This window comes from Mauremys mutica, chromosome 1, assembly GCF_020497125.1.
Source record: "Mauremys mutica isolate MM-2020 ecotype Southern chromosome 1, ASM2049712v1, whole genome shotgun sequence".
Taxonomy (NCBI): Eukaryota; Metazoa; Chordata; order Testudines; family Geoemydidae; genus Mauremys; species Mauremys mutica.
Genome location: NC_059072.1, coordinates 9,011,020 through 9,033,836, shown reverse-complemented (window position 1 = coordinate 9,033,836; position 22,817 = coordinate 9,011,020). Strand labels below are relative to the sequence as shown.

The following is a 22,817-nucleotide window of genomic DNA, read 5'->3' as shown; positions in this document are numbered from 1 at the left end:
ACCTTAACAGGGCCGGCTCTAGGATTTCTGCCCCAGGCAGAAAAGAAAAGCGCCGCCCCCCCCCCAGCGGCGCGGAGCGGCGCCCTAGCCCCTGCCCCACTCCCGAGCAGCGCGGCCCTAGCCCCCCCCCCCAGCGGCCCGAGCCCCCGCCCTCTCCCCCCCCCCCAGCGGTGGGGCCTGAGCCCCGAGCCCCGGCCTGCGCGAGCCCCCACCTCCCGAGCGGCGCGGCCCGGCCCTAGCCCCCTCCCGAGCGGCCCGGCCCGAGCTGCCTTAGCCCCCGCGCCCCTCCAGAGCGGCCCGAGACCCCGTCCTCCCTCCCTCCCCCGAGCGGCCCTGGCCCTAGCCCCCGCCCCCCTCCCGAGCGGCCCGGCCAGAGCCGCCTTAGCCCCCGCCCCCCTCCCGAGCGGCCCGAGACCCCGTCCCCGTCCTCCCCCCCCCCCCCGAGCGGCCCTAACCCGCGGAGCACCGCCCTAGCCCCCGCCCCCCTCCCGAGCGGCGCGGCCCGGCCCGAGCCCCCGAGCGGCCTTTTTTACTGTCCTTTTACATTATTTACCTTATAAGTGGTAATAATATTAATAAAACAAGTTCTGAGCTACCCTTATTTTGCTTCAAAGTCCTTTATTTGAAATTTAAGTTTTTTTCCTGAAATTTCCCCCTTAAAATGAAGGTGCGTGTTATACGCCTGTGCGTGTTATACGCCGATAAATACGGTAAATGGCAAAATGTATTGCAAATATATACTGACATCCCACCCCACCCCAAACCTGACCACAACAAAAGAATAAGAAACTAATGGTTCCATTCTGATCATGTACCACTGAGACCCACCTTCAGGTAACTTGGATAGTGTACTTGGATTTCCAGAAAGCCTTTGACAAGATCCCTCACCAAAGGCTCTTACATAAATTAAGCTGTCATGGGATAAAAGGGAAGGTCCTTTCATGGATTGAGAACTGGTTAAAGGACAGGGAACAAAGGGTAGGAATTAATGGTAAATTCTCAGAATGGAGAGGGGTAACTAGTGGTGTTCCCCAAGGGTCAGTCCTCGGACCAATCCTATTCAATTTATTCATAAATGATCTGGAGAAAGGGGTAAACAGTGAGGTGGCAAAGTTTGCAGATGATACTAAACTGCTCAAGATAGTTAAGACCAAAGCAGATTGTGAAGAACTTCAAAAAGATCTCACAAAACTAAGTGATTGGGCAACAAAATGGCAAATGAAATTTAATGTGGATAAATGTAAAGTAATGCACATTGGAAAAAATAGCCCCAACTATACATACAACATGATGGGGGCTAATTTAGCTACAACGAGTCAGGAAAAAGATCTTGGCGTCATCGTGGATAGTTCTCTGAAGATGTCCACGCAGTGTGCAGAGGCGGTCAAAAAGGCAAACAGGATGTTAGGAATCATTAAAAAGGGGATAGAGAATAAGACTGAGAATATATTATTGCCCTTATATAAATCCATGGTACGCCCACATCTCGAATACTGTGTACAGATGTGGTCTCCTCACCTCAAAAAAGATATTCTAGCACTAGAAAAGGTTCAGAAAAGGGCAACTAAAATGTTTAGGGGTTTAGAGAGGGTCCCATACGAGGAAAGATTAAAGAGGCTAGGACTCTTCAGCTTGGAAAAGAGAAGACTAAGGGGGGACATGATAGAGGTATATAAAATCATGAGTGATGTTGAGAAAGTGGATAAGGAAAAGTTATTTACTTATTCCCATAATACAAGAACTAGGGGTCACCAAATGAAATTAATAGGCAGCAGGTTTAAAACAAATAAAAGGAAGTTCTTCTTCACGCAGCGCACAGTCAACTTGTGGAACTCCTTACCTGAGGAGGTTGCGAAGGCTAGGACTATAACAATGTTTAAAAGGGGACTGGATAAATTCATGGTGGCTAAGTCCATAAATGGCTATTAGCCAGAATGGGTAAGAATGGTGTCCCTAGCCTCTGTTCGTCAGAGGATGGAGATGGATGGCAGGAGAGAGATCACTTCCTCTGGGGCACCTGGCATTGGCCACTGTCGGCGGGGGGGGGGCAGGCTCTGGGATGAGGCAAGGGATGAGGGGGGTGTTGCAGGGTGCAGGCTCTGGGCTGGGGGTGCAGGCTCCAGAAGGGGACAGAAATATGTGGGAGAGGGCTCCAGGCTGGGGGTTGGCTGGGGGTTGGTGTGTAGGGGGGTGAGGGCTCCAGCTGGGGGTGAGGGCTCTGGGTTGGGGCCAGGAATGAGGAGTTTGGGGCGTAGGAGGGGACTCCAGGCTGGGGCCAAGGGGCTCAGAGTGTGGGAGGGGGTGCAGGCTCCAGCTGGGGGTGGGGGCTCTGGGTTGGGGATGAGGGGTGCAGGGGGCTGGGGTGTGAGGGGTGTTGCAGGGTGCAGGCTCAGGGAGGGAGTTTCGGTGCAGGAGGCGACTCCAGATTGTGGCAGGGGGTTGGGATGCGGGAGGGAATGCGGGGTCCCGGTGGAGCTTACCGTGGCTCCCAGGAAGTGGTCGCTATGTCCCTGCGGCTCCTAAGCACATGGGCAGTGAGGGAGGCTCCATGGGGCAGGGGGGTTGGGGTGTGGGAGGGCTCCAGCTTGTGGGGGGGCAGGCTCTGGGATGAGGCCAGGGATGAGGGGGGTGGGGAGGGTATGGGCTCTGGACTGGGGGTGCAGGCTCCAGAAGGGGACAGAAATATGAGGTTCCAGGTGTGGGAGAGGGCTCCAGGCTGGGGGCTGGGGTGTGAGGGGTGTTGCAGGGTGCAGGCTCAGGGAGGGAGTTTCGGTGCAGGAGGCGACTCCAGATTGTGGCAGGGGGTTGGGATGTGGGAGGGAATGCGGGGTCCCGGTGGAGCTTACCGTGGCTCCCAGGAAGCGGTCGCTATGTCCCTGCGGCCCCTAAGCACATGGGCAGTGAGGGGGGCTCCATGTGCTGTCCTCATGCCTGCAGGTGCCCCTCCCTCGCAGCTCCCATTGGTCACAGTTCCCAGCCAATGAGAGCCAGCACTCAGGGCGCAGGCAGCGCGTGGAGCCTCCCTGGCCACCCATGTGCCTAGGAGACGCAGGGACCCGGCAACCACTTCCGGGAGCCACACAGAGCCAGGCAGGTAGGAAGCCTGCCTTAGCCCTGGGCTCCTACTGTGCTGCCAACAGACTTTTAATGGCCCGGTCGGCGGTGCCAACCGGAGCCACCAAGGTCCCTTTTTGACTGGGCATTCCGATCAAAAAACGGACACCTGGCAACCCTATAAGTCATCCAACTAATGACACATAAAATGCCACACTATTTGGGGCCATATAAAACAAACTTTAGCAATTCATTAACAAGGAATGTTTGAAGAGAAATCGACTGTATTCACTAAAAACATTTGTCAGGTGAACCTCATACAACAAAGTTTATAAGACTAGATGGTTCAAATGTGGCAGAGGTTAGTAGTTACTGAAAGTTATTACCACCTGACAGTTGTTTGGTGACCTACGATAAAACCAACAGATCTGATCCATGAAAAAAAGTCACCATTAGCAACCCCACTGGCAGTCCCAGCAGACTCAAGCAACTTTGGTATGTGGCTGAGCAGGGAAGGACTGGATGACATTACAAAACAAACTAGAGGCTTCTATACATAAAAAGGAGCTGAATTGGTTTTACTAAAGTTGCAATTTAAAACTGACTTAGTTAAGCCAGTGCAAGAGGCTTTGAGACCACTTATTTTGGCTTAAGTTAAGTCAATTAAGAAAAGGGTTCAATTGAAGAAAAATAAGCAACTCGAACAGGAATTAGAGTTTCTACAAAGGGGTTTAAAAACCAATTTAAGTTAATCTCTGCATATTGCTGAATTTTTATAATAGAAAATATTAAGCAACGGCTTTCCATATAATTAATACTTTTTGTTTCCTTGTTTGTGTATAAAAATCAACAATTTCAGATCTTGGAATAGAGTGCCCAGCAAGTCTCAGAACAGAGTTGGTAAGTAACTACTGCTGAGCCACTGAACAACACAGGAGCATATTTCTTATATGCTTTGGGTTTTTTGGAGGGAGGAAAAGATTTAAAGACAGTGATTTTTTTATGTCTCAAGAACTGAGTGTTTGACTTGTGGGAGATATTTTTAACACCCAGGACAATACAAACTTGATTAGAGCAAATCTACTGCAGCTCTAATTTTCAAGCTCCCAAGTATGTGACAGTGTCTTTTGACTGATTAACTTGCTTTAAAGGGCCTCCTTTAAAAAAAAAAAAAGACTCAATAAAATAGGCTTTAGTTGTACAAGCCCTTTCTCTGTGCTTTCTGTCATTACTTCATAAGCCCCATAAAAAGGGGGGAGGGGGGGCAGAGAGAATCAGGCATGCAGAAAAAGGTCATTGCCAGCATCCCTCCAAGAGAGTTACACATCAGCAAACTAACTACACATCTGAAGCTTTTACAAAGCTATCCACGTAAACGCACATACACGTCACTGTTGACTAGGAAATAAAAAGTTACAAATGTTGTTACATTTTACCTAATTAGGGAGTACAAGTCCTGAGCTGGCATTAATAATAATTGGAGATATACCAATCTCCTAGAACTGGAAGGGACCTTGAAAGGTCATAGAGTCCAGTCCCCTGCCTTCACTAGCAGGACCAAGTACTGATTTTTGCCCCAGATCCCTAAGTGGCTCCCTCAAGGATTGAACTCACAACCCTAGGTTTAGCAGGCCAATGCTCAAACCACTGAGCTATTTCCCCTGCCCTCCCCGTCCTCCCCGCCCAAGAGGATTTGTAGAATCCTCTTCCCCTCAATTTGTCCTTCTTGCATAAAAAAATCCCATCTCTCCCAGGATACAAAATATAAAGGAACATATAGGAATGACAGAGTAGGTCATGCTGGTGGGGGAGTGGCCCTATATGTTAAAGAAAACATGGAGTCAAATATAATAATAATCCTAAATGAATCAAACTGTACCATAGAATCTCAGTGGATAGAAATTCCATGTTTGAATAATAAGCATATAGCAGTAGGAATATACTATGGGCCACCTCACCAGGAGGATGATGGTGATTGTGAAATGCTCAGGGAAATTAGAGGCTACAAAAATAAAAAACTCAATAATAATACAGGATTTCAACTATCCCCATACAGACTGGGGTACATGTCACCTCAGGATGGGATGCAAAGGTAAAGTTTCCATGCACCGTTAATGACGACTTCTTGAAGCAGCTAGTCCTGGAACTCACAAAGTGAGAGGCAACTCTTGATTTAGTCCTAAGTGAAGTACAAGATCTGGTCCAAGAGGTGAATCTAGTTGGACTTCTAGGTAATATTAACCATAATATAAATAAATTTAACATCGGGGGGGGGGGGAATACCAAAGAAGCCCACCATAGCTGCATTTAACTTCAGAAAGGGGGACTGCACAAATATGAGGAAGCTAGTAAAACAGAAATTAAAAGGAACAGTCACAAGAGTGAAATGTCTGCAAGCTGCATAGAAACTTTAAAAAAACCCACAATAATAGAGGCTCAAATTAAATGCACACCCTAAATGAAAAAAAAATAGTAAGATCAACAAAAAGATGCCACCATGGCTAAACAAAGCAAAGGAGGAGATTAAAGGCAACCTTTATAAATGGGAAGTCAAATTCTAGTGAGGAAAACAGAATGGAGCATAAAAAGTATAAGTAGACAGGCCAAAAAAGAATGTGAACAACTAGCAAAAGACACAAAAAATAACAGCAAAAAAAATGTTAAGTACATCAGAAGAAGGAAGCCTGCCAAACATCAACCAGCAGGGCCACTCAATGAAGATAAGGCTATTGCAGAGAAGCTAAATGAATTCTTTGCATTGGTCTTCACGGCAGAAGATTTCAAGGAGAATCCCACACCTGTGGAACTCATTGCCAGGGGATGTTGTGAAGGCCAAAACTACAACTGGATTTAAAAAAAAAGAGAATTAGATAAGTTAATGGAAGATAGATCCATCAATGGCTATTAGTCAAGGTGGTCAGGGATGCAACCCCATACTCTGGATGTCCATAAGCCTCTGACTAGGCATGGATTACAGGGGATGGATCACAGGGGATGGATCATTTGAGGATTGCTCTGTTCTGTTCAGTCCCTTTAAAGCATCTGGTGTTGGTCACTGCCGGATGACAGGTTACTGAGCTACATGGACCACTGATCTGACCAAGTATAGATGCTCTCATGTTCCTCTTCTGTTCCTCTCAAGTGATTGGGAGGAACAAGACCTACTAGCCAGTTCTCACAACAGACCAGCAGAGAACATACTGTTGACTTCAATGGTGCTATGCTAATTTACATCAGCAGAGAACACGGTCCATGATCCTCACTCTGATCACTATGGCTAGGATTAGTACACACAGCTGCTAGCAGAAGGCTGATCCATGCACTAAGACAGCCCACAGTCCCAGCCAACAAGATACCAAAATTCAGATCAATACAAGCCCTCATGGAACAATTTACATAGTGACTACTATTTCATGGATACACTGTTTCCTCCATTTCCCCATTCATCAATTCAGAAAAGCAGACAGACAAAGCGTTCGTTTTTTAGTAAAATCCTAGCTTCATACAATTAGTACTTGTTTTGTTTTAGGACAAGGGAGAAAGTTACAGCGTAAATAGGGAAAATAATTAACAATGCACAGTAAACAAAAAAGAGTCCCTTACAAGTGAAACCAAGAGTCACTGAGAAATCCAGAGAAGATGGATAAGTTAGAAATTTATTTTTACATTATAAAAACAACCACTTCTTACAGGCACAGCAGACACAGTGCTCTTTCAGTAGGAATCTGAATGAGAGAAAGGTGTCTTGGGATACAGTGTTAACATTCGTCATGAATGTTTTGCCAAATCACATACAAAATACATGGACATACACACATGTAGAACAGAAATAATCAAACAAAACGCACAAATAAAATTTAGTTAAACTGAACTATTTCCAAGATCAATAAGGTTGTTTGACAGGCAAAGAAATTGCAAATACTTGTAAGCAATAGTTATTGTTTGTCTTTTACAGTAAGTCTCTTCTTTCACTCATCCTCCTTGTTTCCGTGAAATAAATCCAACAGTCTATTAAGACTGACAACAAGCAAACCTCAGCTACAAGTTCATCAATATCATAATAAAATGTTTAACTTAATCTCCCCTTTTGAATTCCTTTTATACACTTTTTTCTGCACCTGCCTTTTAGACTGCAAACTCTTGGAGGCAAATGGATCTGCGTCTTATACAGCATCAAGCACACTGATGAACAAATAATTCTGCTTCCAGGGGGAGAATGTCAAGATATCTACCATATGTTAATTGCTATGCAGTTTGCATATTAAACCTGCACCGCCTTCCATGTTAAACCTGCACCACCTTCCAGGAGGAGAGGAGTTTGCAACAGTATTTAGGCCAGGAACCTGTCAGTCAGATTCTAGGGTTCTATTCCCAGCTCTTACACTAACATTCTGTATGCCCTGGGGCAAATCAGTTAACTCCTCTGTGCCTCAATTTTCCCATCTCTAAAGTTCAGAATGCTTACTCTTCTACCGCTCAAGGGTTCTGTGAAGCATGTTAAATATTTACATATGCTCCAACATACCCAGATGAAAGGCACAATCTGAGCAACTATAACAGTTATTATGTCGTCAGTCACCCACCACTGTTAACAAGGATAGTTCCAAGTACCACCTACTGGCAGTAGATGGCAAGCCTGAGTAATAGCATAAGCCAGAAAACTATGAAAGTAGGATAACACTGGAGGGTTGGAAAATCTGAGATTTCATAATACATAAGTTTGTTTCTTGGCAACAAACACATCTAGCTTAATATCATCTCTCTCTATTGTGGATATAAATTTTTTTACTTCGTGATCTCTAGTGCTAGCTTAATGCTGTCACTCTCTCCCAAAGGCATGCATGCTGCTCCACTGAGTTGTGCAGATTTCTCAGCAGAACTCAATGGAGCAGGTGCGTCTTGCTGACCAGAAGCAGATTCTCATCTCTGAAGTTCATGAGCCATGGCACCATCTGGCACGATGCACGCCATCTCTGTGCCATCAAGACAAATATTTCCAATTACATTAAAATCTTTTACTGGCACATCCACAGCAAGTTCAAACTACCATCATTACCGATATGAACATATAGATATAGCTAACAACTGAACATCAGAATAGTGACACAAGCCAAGTTAGAAATGCAAGGTCTATCTATCATCATCCTGCCCCCCTTGAGGATTGCCCTGACAATTACAAGCACTGAAAATTTTATTCACATATTCTATACAATTTCGTATCTTGACAAAGAATTAAATCACTAACATCACCCCCACACCTGCTTCTGTACCAGATACTGTCCACACATTTTAACCAACTTGGGGAAAAAACTGTGTGTAAACAAACATTTCCTGATTTTTACTGTTGTAAAACCTCTTACTCGACTCTTTTCGGTCATCTTTTACAGAATTATGTATATTTTAGGCTGTAAGCTACTCTGGGCAGACACCTATAGTTTTTCATTGTTTGAGAAGTTTCATGCACTCAATGCTAAGTAACATCCAAAGACTCTAACAGATGCCTAATTTTTGTTTTTTAAAGAGATGTACTGCTCTTTACACTAATTTTTATTCTTAGTTTTCAGTACATCAAGTCTAATTTGTTTCTAATATTACAGGAATGTAGCTACGGATACGAAATGGTGAAGAGACTATGTGAATGCTCTGCTTTATTTTCTATCTTTATCCTTTTCTCAATGTGCTTCTGTAACATTTAATGAAAAATACAGGGGGCCCTGCTGTGACAAATTTAACACCTGTAAATTCCCCTGACTGTAACCAAAGTCTGTGTAGCTCAGTAGATGTGCCTGCATAATATTTCAAAGATAGTAAGTACAAACTCTGCTCAAGTTGAACTACAGTCACAGTATCACTTTTTATTATTATTATTATTTATTATTATTATTATAAGAAAAGTATATGAAAAGCATTTCAAATGTGGAAAAACAAAACAGCAGAAACAGATAAGGCAGCTATTTAAAACAAGTGCCTGTAATTAATGCTAACTCAGTCCCGCACTGGAGTTTCTAAGGCACTGGTCCCCAACCTTTTCTGTGGGGTGGGTGCCTGACAACTAGCTGCTGAGGACCGTGGCCGCCGGACAAGCAGCCGCCGAAATGCTGCCGTGAAGCAGCAACGTCAAGAGGCGTCGCCGCCGAAATGCCACCGTGAAGGAGGGTCCATCAAGAGGCGTCGCCGCCGAAATTCAGTGGGATTTCGGTGGTAGCGCTTCTTGATGTTGTCACTTCTCGGTGGCATTTCGGCGGCTGCTTGTCCGCGTTGGGGACCCCTGTTCTAAGGCCATACTTTGCAGTATCTTAAGTTTCTATGATTGAACAACACATGGCTAACATGTACCCTTTCTCCAAATCATTTTGAGTGTTGTCTTCATTTAAAAAGGTGTACTGAGGAATAGTCTATGTACAGCTAGCACATTAACCCAATTTGTCAGCATGGGTGGCTGCATTCCTAGTATAACCTTTGTACGGATGGTTCATTACAACATTGTTAAGAAAAGTCAAAGGATAATCTGGTGAAAAAAGTAGAGGTAATGGAAACATAGGATGAAATTCTGGGTCCACTGAAGTCAGTGGCAGAACTCCCACCGAGTTCAATAGGTCCAGAATATCACCTCATAGTGTTAATTCTTTTAGTTTAATAACTACATGTGTTCTTGAGATAATCGTGGACTGATCTGAAGACTGACATGTTCTCAGACAAACAGATGAGGGGGTATTTAGGGATCTGGGACAAAAATCTGTCTGGGGATTGGTCCTGCTTTGAGCAGGGGGTTGGACTAGATGACCTCCTGAGGTCCCTTCCAACACTGATATTCTATGATGGGATGCAGCATCATACTCAGTCACCCAAACTCACACACGCAAAGGTATCAAGCCACAGATCTGTATTTTACAAATACACACACACACACTTTTTAAATGAAAGTCTTGGAATCAATGTAGTCTATGAGAGCACTGACAAAAATGCAGTGCTCAGCTCTGTGGAAAATGTTAGGAAATATTTATTCAAAAGTCAGCAGTTGGAGAAGGACCTCTGGAGAAGTGAGCATGGAGACTTACCAGCAAGAGGTAGTCTGGTCTGCGCTTGCTGAAGTTGCCAAGAAACGTCTCTCCAGAATCCAGAGATTGGCCCATCAGAAATGACAGAGGTCCTAGCTGCCAACAGGGTGGCGGGGGAGACCAAATTAGGAGTACATTGGACTCCGTGGTTCATGAAAAAGAAGCCTGAAATGGGGTACGATATCAGCTTTTCTGGGGCTTGAAAAGGACAGTGGGCACTGCCAGATGATTAGCCCTGAGTGAATTCCTAGGTTTTAATTTTACATAATAAGTTACAAATTTTGTTAATTCTTCCTCAAGTGGAGGTATGGTGAAAAGGGATTTCTGCAGCAGCCTTCAAAGAACACCCACTGTCCCTATCAGGGGATCCCTGCACTTGGGGACAGGGTCCTCATAACAAAAAAGCAGAAAGAGTGGGGTTCCAAAGTACAATTTCCTAGTGAGAAGTTTGGTGGTGGCAGCTGGTAACCAATGCCAGGTCATAGGAAACCTGAGGTCATGAGAAGCCCAATCCTGCAAATCCTTAAACACATGCTCACGTATGTGAGAAGTCCATTTGAACTCAATGTGCAAAGTTAAACATGGACATAATTCATTTCAACGTCAATTTTATTTTTAATTGAAAGTGATATAAAATGTATTAGATGTTGTTTTTCACTTTTAACCAATAATGAATGCAAAGTACCCCTCACTAACCAAAACTAGAGGAGAATATTTGAGAATTTGCATTTTTATAATGAAGAACAGAATCCAGAAGCCACTAGTACTACTGTGTAATCAAGTCATTTCTTTCCTTTGCACTTTGATCTCTGAAGACAGCAGAAGTCATCCCATAATGAGATCAGGAAGTAGCCATATACAGTGAACAGATGCACTTAGATCATCAGCACATTCCCTTTTTTATTAGATATCTCAGCTCAAACAATTACACCTTTCAGATGCTTCAAAGCATCTTTATGTTTAATAGCATTTTTACTATGAGAATAAGGTTGAAGAAAGCAGTTTTTTTTGAAAGAGGAATAAAAACACAGCTATGTATCGCATGCCATTGTGTGTAAAAAGCTATAAACCTAATTTAGCAACACGAAAGCATAAACTCGATGTACATTCTGATACAGTCCACCCTTAAGTGCTTTTATAAAGAAAAGCTAGCAATGAAAAAGTAATATGTTTTCAAATTAAATTGCTTACAAAAGAAATAAAAAGCCAAGCACAGCTAAGTTTTTATAATAGAATGTGGTATCATTTAACTGCACTAATGTAAAGAGCTGGGGTGAAACATTTAAAAGCTATTTTTTGATGCATGAGCATTCTGACAGGCACGCACCTCTCTACAAATTTCATCAAAAAAGATATTAGATGTGCTGACTTGCTTTTCGAGATAAAAGCTGAGAGAAAGATGTCAAAAGGCTAGGGGTCAGAACTGGTGACATTTTTCTCTTGTCAAAGAGTCTGACAAATGGATTGAGGGAGCAGGTGAGAAGTTAATCACAACTGTATATTTTTTACTACTCACATGTACACCATTAGGTTCCTGGAAAATTGGCCTAGAACAGTCATGGTATATACCCCCATAGCATTGTGTCATTCAGGGATGGCTATCAACTTCCTTTCTAATACACAGTTCCAGATGTACGAGCCTTGACATATGCACAACATAAACCACTCCATGAAATTTCAGTAACACTTTTGTTGCATTTTGTCTTCTAATAGGTGCTCACGCATATGTAGGGAAACAGAATTAACCTAAGCCTCAAGATCTTATCTACATTTTTGCATTTGAATTTTAAAGAAGGGATACCATCAGAAGTATTCTTTCCCCACCGATGTTTATAACCATCTGGAAGGCTGCAAACAATTTTAAGCATTACATGGTAAGTGGGTTTGCTAAGATATGTTCTTGACATGTTGGGCTACTAGTGTTTAAAGGTAAATTGTTTCCTTCTGCGCTCTAACTCAATTATAATGAAGAATTACATGGACTCTGCAAATAGGTAGCGGTGGGCCGGAGAGGGGCCTTAGCAGACTGGTGTGGGAAGTTCCAGAGAAGGAAGACGGGGGTCACATTTTGCTTCTACTAAAAAGTATGGATCATGACTCAGAACATTGCTCAGTAGAGTCGAAAAGGGATCCTGGCAGCTCCGGCCAGCGCCACTGACTGGGCCGTTGACTGTCTGGTTGGTGGCGCCGTGCAGCAGGGCTGGCAGGCTCCCTGCTAGCCTCTGCGCCACGCGGCTCCCGGGAAGCAGCCAGTATGTTTGTCCCCGCTCCGGCTCCTACACCTAGGGCAGGGGTGTGGCACTACGGCCAGATCCGGCCCCATGGTTCATTTCATCCAGCCTGGGGTCGTTTCCCCCTGGGGCTGGAACAGCAAGCTCAGGCTTGCCCCGCTGCAGGGGGAAGCCCTGATCCTCTGCGCCACCCCTCCCCCCACCCAGGCTGGAGCCCCTAGCCTACGCCCCCACCCCCCCGGCAGGTAAGTGGCCTCCGGTTGATTTTTTTCTGTGGGTCAATGGTCTGTGACAGAAAAAAGGTTCCCCGCCCAAGCCTGCTCCCCCAGCTGGAGCCCTCACTCCCTCCTCCGCACCTCAACCCCCTGCCCCAGCCCAGAGCCCCCTCCCACACCCTGAACCCCTCATTTCTGAGCCCACCCCGGAACCTGCACTTCTAGCCCAGAGCCCACACCCCAACCCCCTGCCTCAGCCCAGAGTCTCCTCCCATACTTCAAACCCCTCAGCTCCACCCCCAAGCCTGGAACCCCCTCCTGCACCCCAAACCCCTCATCCCTGGCCCCATCCCAGAGCCCACACCCCCAGCCAGAGCCCTCACCCAGTGAACATGAGCGAGTGAGTAAGGGTGGGGCCAGCGAGCGGCAGAGGGAGGTGGCACTGAGTGAGCGGGGGCGGAGCGGGGGCCTCAGAGAAGGGGTGGGGCAGAGGGCAGAGCAAGGGTGTTTGGTTTTGTGTGAGTAGAAACTTGGCAACCCTACTGCTGAGACATCCTTCGCACCCTTGCTCCCTATATAGATTACTGTCCTCTTCCCAGCATGAATAAACTATGTGGGCTAAACATTAGTTGCATATGGAACCTGAACGACATAAACCCATTCACAGAGGGACCTTTAGAGCAGCTTCTGTAGGGTTCAGCAGAGCCAGATCTAGAGTGGAACACTTGCAACCCCATAGCTCTACATTAGCAAGAGTAATTCTATTCATAAAATGCAAATACCAACTAGAATGTAACTCATAATAACTGATCAAGTCCTCACATCAAGATCATTTTGAAAAAATCTGCACTTCTTAAGACTGCAAGACAACTTTGACAAAATTAATGAACACTGTGCTGAAAACATTTTAAATAACTTTTGCACACTGCATAGAAGAAAAAAAAAGAAGGAAAAAAAAAAACCCTGATGCTTCTTTCCTACTCAAGAATAGTATGTACAAGATTCAAAGACTACTGCCAAGATCTGGCAGCTGCGTTTTCTTATCATAGGCCCCTCAAACCTCATCTTATTTTAAGACAAGATAAGAGAGATCTCATCACCTATAGTATTTTTCTTAACATTGACAACAAAATTCTTTATCACTAGCCAAATTCAGGCATGACTGTCAGCAGTGATCTTTGCAAAACATTAAATCAGATGTGGAAAAGAAGGTCTGACAAAGCCAGTCTGCCTTTTACCAAGGAAGGGCAAATGAAAATATCCACCAATGAAAGTCTCTAGTCATAAAATAACAGAACCACAAAATAAAATTTCCACATGGTAAAAATGTTTACAAATTGCAATAAGTTAATATTTCATGGAAGTACTAATCAAAATTTCTAAATTAAATTAAAAATAGCTGTAATATTTCAAAGGGAAGAGATTTTACCATAACATATTGATTGGCTTTACTGCTTAATCAAAGGGGACTGATTATGTTTTAGAGCGTTTGTATTCTGGTAGCCAATTATATACTCCGTTAACCTAATCCAATTAAATAATGTAGTGCTGTACAGGAAACAATTGAAATATATGCAGACAATTTTAGTAGTACTCATTACATTATGATTTAAGAAATCTACCATAATGAGCCTTTATCCCCACTCAAAAGGGAAAGGACAGTACCTGGTTTATGATTTTTGTTCCATATGTTTAAAAATATATATGATGCACCCAGAACATGAAAGGATTAGTTAACTTGAGTATGTGTAACTAATGACAGAAGAGACATTCTCCAAAACCTGGTTAGTAATTTAAATATTTTTAAAATAATTGCTAATGGATTATTCTACAGTATTTAAAATATGTCCTAACAATTTCAGGAACCAAGGCCTCATAACCTCTTTTCCCTGTGATCCATTAAACAGCCACTCATAGTAAATAACATTTGTGAAACATAGATAATAAATTAAAAGGACACACAAAGAAATCATGAAGGAGCTTCTTTCCACTGAGCTGTTAGTACAGCACTTTGCATCTTCAAAGCACTATACGAGCACTAAGTATTAAAGCAGTTCCAGAAGCACCAAAACAAAACACAGAAACATTGGACAAGAAACTAACACTTTTCCTAATGTCAAAATTTACTCTTGATCAAAACAGAAGAGTTCTAAGGCTGTGTCTACACTACAGAGGCTTGGTCTACATTTTAAAAAAATTAGGTAGACCTAGCTATGTCACTCAGAGCAATGAAACAAGTCACACCCTGAGCTCCATAATTAGATCGACCTAACCCCTGGTGTAGATGTGGCTAGGCTGATAGAAGAATTCTTCCATTGACCTGACTACTGCAGGAGACATTGATTAACTGCATCGATGGAAAAACCCCTTCCATCAACGTAGGAAGCGTCTACACTATGGCACTACACTGGCACAGCTACATCACCGTTGCTCTGCCACTGTAACAGCTGTAATATAGAAATGCCCAGAGGCTATATATCAGCATAGCTACGCAAGCTTAACCCCATAGCGCAGATGCAGCCTACACCAACGGAAGAGGTTTTTCCCTCAGTGTAGGAATACCACCTCCCTGACTGATGGAAGAATGCTTCCCTCAACATAGCTACCATCAGCTTAGCTGCATCTATACTGGGGGTTAGGTCAGCATAGCTATGATGGTCAGGAGTGTGTTTTTTCCACACCCTCAACAGACATAGCTATGTTAACCTAACTTAAGAGTAGGCCAAACCTAAATAGCACACCTCTTCATTTTTCTTAGAGTTATTTCCATGCAGCAAAGTGTTTTCTAGGACTACAGAGAAGTCTGAGATTTAGTTTAAAAAGTGAAGAAACTGGCCTGACAAGGCGAGTCAGGCTTGTGATGTCAAAGCAATGGAATATCAGTTACTTTGTTTTAACACATGCTTAACACCAAAACATACAATATAAGCAAAAGGACTGCTAAGAGTTTCTACTGATGGCAGTTTCTACTGTAGTTCAATATTTACATTAAACAGATCTATACCTCCTCAGTTACTGTAACACTATCAAAAGCATTAAATACAGTTACGGCTGATTACAAACAAACCTTTTTTGAGCTTCAGTCTCTCTCCTGGCTTGTTCCAATGCCAATTCTTCAGTTACTCTTTTCTTTAGTTCTTCTTCATTAACTACAATTAGCAGAAAAAAAATTAACTTTAAATGTGAAAAATGTGTTGCAGGAACAGAGTATTATGTCCAATTACAGAAGCAAGCAAAATTTTGCAAACTTTTTTTTATTTTCTTAATTTCTCTATTCAACAATCTAAGCATCTTCCAAATGTTAATGTACACATTTTCTTTAAATTGTCTTCATTCCACATTTTCAATTAACACACTCCCACCAAAAAAAAGTTATGTCATGTCACAAGAGAGACACACACACACACACCACATATATCTTCCTGTAACTTTGAACCTCTAACACCTGAGCATCAACAAGTAAACTGGGTTAGGAGGGAAACAAGTTCCAGTAAGAAGGATGTCAAGTATCAGAGGGGTAGCCGTGTTAGTCTGGTTCTGTAGAAGCAGCAAAGAATCCTGTGGCACCTTATAGACTAACAGACATTTTGCAGCATGAGCTTTCGTGGGTGAATACCCACTTCTTCAGATGCACGAAGAAGTGGGTATTCACCCACGAAAGCTCATGCTGCAAAACGTCTGTTAGTCTATAAGGTGCCACAGGATTCTTTGCTTCAGTAAGAAGGATGCTCCTCTGGTAGCTCCCTTTTGTTTAAAGCGACTATCTCAAGTGCCTCCTCTAATCTCCACTCTGGCAAGAAGAAAGAATCATATTCGGATCCCAAAGCACTTAAGACATTAAGGTTAAAGCCAGCAGCCTGACCTCCACCCAGGAATTTTACAGAAATCAGTGCAATTTCCAGAGTACTGCCTCACACATCACTCAAATGGCCTGCTGCATTTTGCATTTCCCTGAGACTAAATGGTCCCAATGTGTAGCGCCACAGAGTGAAATTGCAGCAGCCATGTCGCAAGCTGACACAGGCATGGATAAGGGAAGCAGGTCCACATCAGAGAAAGATTTACACACTTCTAGACTGAAAGGGGAAAAAAAGAAAAAAAAACCCTTCACCACAGGCTACTATTTGGTCTTCCAAAAATCAGCCATGAACCTACTAAAAGTCCAAGACTGCACAGCCTGAGTCAAAAATAGCAGACTCATCCCCCCCATCTCTTAACCAGGGCTAGAGAGCTCAACCATGCCAGCTACTCCTGTTGCTCTCATCAAATCATTGTTACTGCTTTGGTCTTATCTGCATTTGGCCTAACCCAGCAGAGTCTCAAACTCTCTCCAATTTCATAAAGACACTGATTATTATTATTATATGGGATTACTCTATTTCCTAATGTGTACCAAATATGTATCTCATATTTTAGAGCATCTCAAAAAGCTAAAAACACAAAAGGTATCAATTAACCTTAAGGAACATGGATCTATAGTTCACATGTTGCAGCACACACTAATCTCCCCCAGCATCTCAGTGAGCATCACAGATCAAAACAAAAGCAATTAAGATTCTGTTAAGAATGTAGGAAATTTCTGTATTTTTATGGAGACTCAGTTTACCCACTCACTGTTTTATTGCTACCTACTTGGACTCGGATAATTACTTCTTTCCAGATACTCCCCTAGCGCTGAGGAGACAGGGTGGAGTGTCTGACCATCATTAAGGACCATCAACAAGTGAAAATGTTATTAAAGTTCACATTTAAAATCAAATATACACAAGCTGAGAGGGAAGGTACTGTATCTCTGGGGTCAGGCTTGAGTTATGAGTGATTACAAGTATTGGTTACAAGGTTCACGAGATACATACATATCACATAACCAGCATAGACCCAGACTGGGGTGCAGGAGTTTTTAAGGCATCAGTACATGACCTGACAGAATGAAGGGAGAGCTGCAAAATAAGTGAAGCCAACTCTCTCCAGATCCCTAGAGAATGAGGTGTTACTACAGCCATTTACACCCAGAGGCTGAGCAGCTCAGGATAGAGGTACCAAAGAGCATGTTTCCTTAAAAAGGAGGAACCTTTTGGCTGCTGGACTGGTTGGAGCAGATGGGATTTACTGAAGGGGTCAGAGAGAGAAACTGTGATTCAGAGAATTCATGAACTGGATGACTGCAGACCAACAGAGGAGTCTTGGAACCCTGAAGGGACATGAACCCAAAAGAATGCTCACAACTCATGTGAACCTGAGGCAGGTAATGGTATATAGATGCTCATTGTTTTACCTGGAGCTGTGCATCTCATGCTGTCTAAAGCAGAGAATTATTGTTCTAGAAATGCTTCTGCAAGGCCTGTGTCCATTTACTTCAACTATCACATGTCCCTGGAGGGGTAAACTATAAACCTGAGTGCCCACAAGGGTGGAGCTCTGAATAAGGAAGTGCTTAAGCTTCTGGGGTGTCAATACTCAACCTGGGAGCCTAGGACATTTAGATCACAAGGTTCCATTTCCAGGAGAGGCGCGTGACAGATCATTCAATAAGATCTGCCAAAGATATTGTAAAAAATTGCCTTAAGTTTAAAGATCTTTGGAGTCCACTGTATTATAAATGCAAAGTTTATGTATAATGGTGGGATTGTATGTAACTTCTCTAGGGAGGAGACATGGCCAGTGTAAACCCTGGGAAATGTTATGAGCTTCAAAGACTATTTTAAATATGCCAGCCAAGAAGGAACTTTTGGGACAAACAAGTTAAGTGGGTTACCTAGGACATACCCAGGGGGAGGAGGTGTTAAACGCAAATTCCCACCTCCAGACCCAACCTTTTAAAGCTACACACTAAGGAGAGAACCACTGTTTGACTACCTATGTATTCACAGATCAAAGACCCAACTAGTATAAAGGAAAGACTCACCTCTGCATAGGGGTTCTTGTTCTGAGCAAAAGGCATGATGAACTTGTAACCACAGAATAACCCTTGTGTGAGATTTGAAGGACTGAGCACTACCAGAGCTCTTTTTGGAGCTGGGGCGATCTTTTGTAAGCTTATTAGTATGTGTATAGGTTCTTTAATTGTTCTACTATGTTTTCTCTATAATGCTTTCACCTTAAGAATAAATGTGATTACTTAGAAAGACCTGTGTTGTACATTATAGCTGTGGGCAATTAGGCTGTTTTTAAGTTCTGAGGCAAAAGCAGCATATGCAGGGAACAGTGCAGCCTGGAAAAAACTCAAGACAGGAGGAAGAGACATGTAGGTCTCTGCCCAAGAGAGGTGATGCCTGAGAGCTGGAAGCTGAGAAGTGGGTGCCTTTGCTGGACCAGAGAAGCCAGAGCTAGTGACTGAAACCTTCCCACACAAAGCACAGTCTCTAGCTTCAACATCTCCGGCACTCCTCCTGTGCGCAGCCTGTCTGGTACTTCTTGTCACAGTTCAGGACAACAGCACCTGTATCCCCTTCCATAGTCCAGCAAAGACACCCACTTCTAGGCTTCCAGCACCCAGCCATCAACTCTTTGGGGAGGAGAGCTGTGTGTTCCCCTCCTGACAAAGGTTTTTCCAAGCAGCATGGTTCCCTGCCTATGCTGCTTTGTTTGCTCCACAGAGATTGTAAACAGCATAAATGCCCACAGTTATAAGGTACCACACAGCCATAATACAAGAACTGCAAAAAACATTTTACACTAATCAATCTGAATACATTAAACTTAACTCTGAAATATTTCAATATTTCACATCTCTATTTAGCTCTTGGCAACATACGCACGTATACAGCATAACAATTATACTGCTTACCAGCATCAGTATCCTGAGTTTTATTGTTCTTTTAACTTTTTTCTTACTCAAGAAGTCTAATGAAGCATGGAACTGTCTTTTAAAGTATAATAAATAAGATTCAGATATCAGCTCATACAGACATAACACATTTAACATGAACAATCAATCGCATATTGATCAGCCAAATACTAATAGGGAATAAAAACGGAGTGGTAGATCATTGAATAAGATTCTGTTATAGAGGTGGAATGCTTCCCAAATGAGAAATTTATGATATCTCACTGAAGATTATAATTTCAAGAGGAGGAGGACTTAGTATGAGAAAAAAACAAACAGTCTCAAAATTTCATTTGTCAGGAAAACAAAGAATCTGAAAGAAACTGCGTCTGTTAGAACGGGTTCCGGGTAAAAGCAAAAAGACTTTTTGCATCTAAATGGTAATTTCTGCTCTGATCAAACGATATTCAAAACAGACAACTGGCCAAAAAAAAACCTACCAGAGAACATTAGAAGCTAGTAGATAGGTCTGGTCAAACAAGTGTCATCTAGGGAAGGTAAAAATAGAGCGGTTGCCAAAAAAATAAATAAAAAGGTATAACAATCCTATAACAAATCTTAAAATGTTTGCATCTCACAAACATTATACCGTTCCATAAAGAACTGGTGCATGGTACTTCAGTGTATACACCGTCAAAGCTAAAGCAAAGTGGTATTGCACCATAGCTCAAAAAATATACACTAAGAAAACAGAGGACCAATGCTTAATCCTAACCCACCACAAGGTTTTATCATGCTAGTGGACAACTCCAGAATCAACCTATGACCCCAATCACACCAGTCTTCAGAATATGTAGTGAATTTAAAATACTCATGGATCGACCAGCCCAGAAGAGAGAGAAACATCACTGAATATATTTAATTACATCAGTAATAAAAAAAAAGACATGAAAAACCCCAAGACAAATTTGGGACACCTCACATGATTGCTTAAATTTATCAGTAGTATTGTAGACAGCACAAGTGCCTTTACAAAAGGCTACCAATGTTGCCAAAAACTGGAAAAAAAATACCAAAGTGATGTACAAGTCAATATAAAAAGTAAATAAATATTTGTATTTTAAGTATGTAAAATCATGTCACACAGAACCCTGGTATAGCTCCTGCCTGACAGTCTTAAGACTGGTGTCTTAACAGCAGGGTGGTTTGGGGCAGGGTGGATTAGTTTAAATCAACTAAGGAATAAACCTATTTATTTAAGTCATTGACTGTAATCTTGTTCATATTTGTACTTTTTTAGTTTCCTAAAGAAAGATTGATTCTCATTGGTTGGTAATCACTAAGAAATAAAAAGTGTATTTGCAACTAAAAAATTAACAAAAACAGCATTTTGTTTTTAATTAGTTAAATAAAATTACTCTCAGTACGCTGGATACATTAAGAGAAAAAGGTTATAAAAAGGTTTAACAAAACATGTTTTGCATTTAAAATGGATTTATCAACCTAAGAAAGTTTTATCTGTAGTTAGCGAACTGAACTGTTTCTGATGAATATGTCCTTCAGGATTTAAGAATAAGTACATCCCGTCCTCCTGCACCCAGTTTTTATTCTGAGATTGGATGAGGAAAACAAGCTTTCCCTGTTTTTTCAATTTCCAAACTGTTTCTTAACTTTGAATGAATAAACTAGTCAAATAAACAGAAATGAAGAAAATATTCTCTCTGCACTTGCAGAAAAGCCTATTGATGTCAAAAGCTGGTTTAGCACTTCAACAAACTCTGGCCCCAGGTGCCCAGTCAGTGACTTCCACCAGTTCAACGATTTGACTTTTTTAAAAAACTTTGGCAGCAAACATGTATTAGTTAATAATTTTGTTATTTAATTTAAATGATTTTAATAGATTATAGTAAATGTATAGTAAATTTAGACCTTAACATAAGTTGTCAATGTCAAATATAGCAGGGATCTCAAACTCCCGCCCGGCCTGCAAATCTCCCCAATGTGGCCTGCGGGGCTCCAGCAGTTTGGGGGCCAGTTCTCTCCCTTGGCCGCACCTGCCACCCTGCGGAGCTGAGCAGCATCTGCCTGCTTGCTCCAGTGACTGCCAGCCCCTCCATGTGGCCCAGGGGCATGGCAGGGCTGTGCCGCCGCACGCTGCCCCTGCCCTGAGCGCCCCTGCAGCCAATGAGACACTGCGGGGGCAGTGCTTGGGGGCAGAAGCACGCAGAGGCCCCCCCAGCCCACCCCGCCCCGCCTTCGAGCCCTAGGTAAGTGCCGCAGCCCCAACCTCCCCCCCAGACCCTGCACCCCCACCCTCTCCCCACATACCTCCTCCCACCCCCAAACTTCCTCCCAGAGCCTGCACCCCCTTCCCACACACCCCTTCCTGCCCCCAAACTCCCTCCCCGAGCCTGCACCTCGTCCTCACACACCCCCAGCCCCCAAACTCCATCCCAGAGCCTGCATCCCAGACCCTCTCCCCCACCTAAACTTCCTCCCAGAGCCCAACCTCTCACCCCTTCTGCACCCCAATCCACTACCCCAGACCTTCTCCCCCACCCAAACTCTGTCCCAGAGCCTTAGGCAGGTGAAGGGGTGGATTTTTTTTCTTTTGGGGGGGGGGGTGTGGGCAGAGGGGGAAAGATGGAAACGGATTCTGGGCGGCCTGAGTAACATTGGCCTGCTGGGAGGATTTGAGGACTGGCACTGGCCCTAAGGTAAACTGAGTTTGAGATCCCTGAAATATAGATTTATTTTTAAAAATAAACCTATAATTTAGATTTTTAAAATCTGATTTTTTTTCTTCATTTTTAGTTTTTAAATGTATCTTGTTTTGGGACCCACCTAACTGAGCCTGACACGCTCTTTAAGGCTTCTGAGTTCGAAGAGAGTCCAGACTGTGCCCCTAGCACATTGTCTGTCTAACATCTCGAGCTGACACCATGGGGTCCATCTACCTAGGACCTGTGACTAGTATAGGCTCTTCCAGACTCCCAATAGCTTCAGCACATCCTCTCCCGAAACTCCAGTTCTGTGGATGTTCTGGGTTCACAATTTAATTCTTATGGGGCAAGTGATAGGTGAAGCAACAAGACATATGGATGGACTTTGCCTAGGATTTTAAACACTATTACTCTTTAAATAGAATGAAAAATACTCAGTCCAAGACAGAACAACAACATGCACCTTTATATGCAGTTCCCCATCTCAGTTTCCTCACCATTCTGGACTATTCTTTGGGCTTAGGGAAGAGTATTGTGAGGACTCCAGGCTCATCAGCCTGCATCTGGCTTCTCACTAGAATCATGTTGTCTCTCTTCCTCTGTTCCAAGTCAGCTTCCTTCCTTTCACCTTATGGTCCTGCAGTAAATCAGGACCCTGCCCCCTGAAAGCATGGCTCTCTCTCCTGCCCAAGCTTCCTGTGCATCTGTGAGAGACCCTCAGGTTTCTGGGTGTGTCCCACCAACAGCCCCAGATTTTTTTTTCTGCTGCT

The 22,817-nt window shown here is 43.3% G+C and overlaps 1 protein-coding gene across 4 annotated transcripts in view; it reads right to left on the bottom strand.

Moving 5' to 3' along the window:
• CHCHD3 (coiled-coil-helix-coiled-coil-helix domain containing 3) overlaps positions 1 to 22,817 on the bottom strand; it is a 254,625-nt gene that overhangs the window by 194,651 nt on the left and 37,157 nt on the right. For all 4 annotated transcript variants that reach the window (XM_045002042.1, XM_045002043.1, XM_045002045.1 and 1 more), the window contains exon 3: positions 15,626 to 15,707. In XM_045002042.1, coding sequence (XP_044857977.1) covers positions 15,626 to 15,707 — 82 coding nt within the window. The remainder of the gene's footprint in view (positions 1 to 15,625; positions 15,708 to 22,817) is intronic.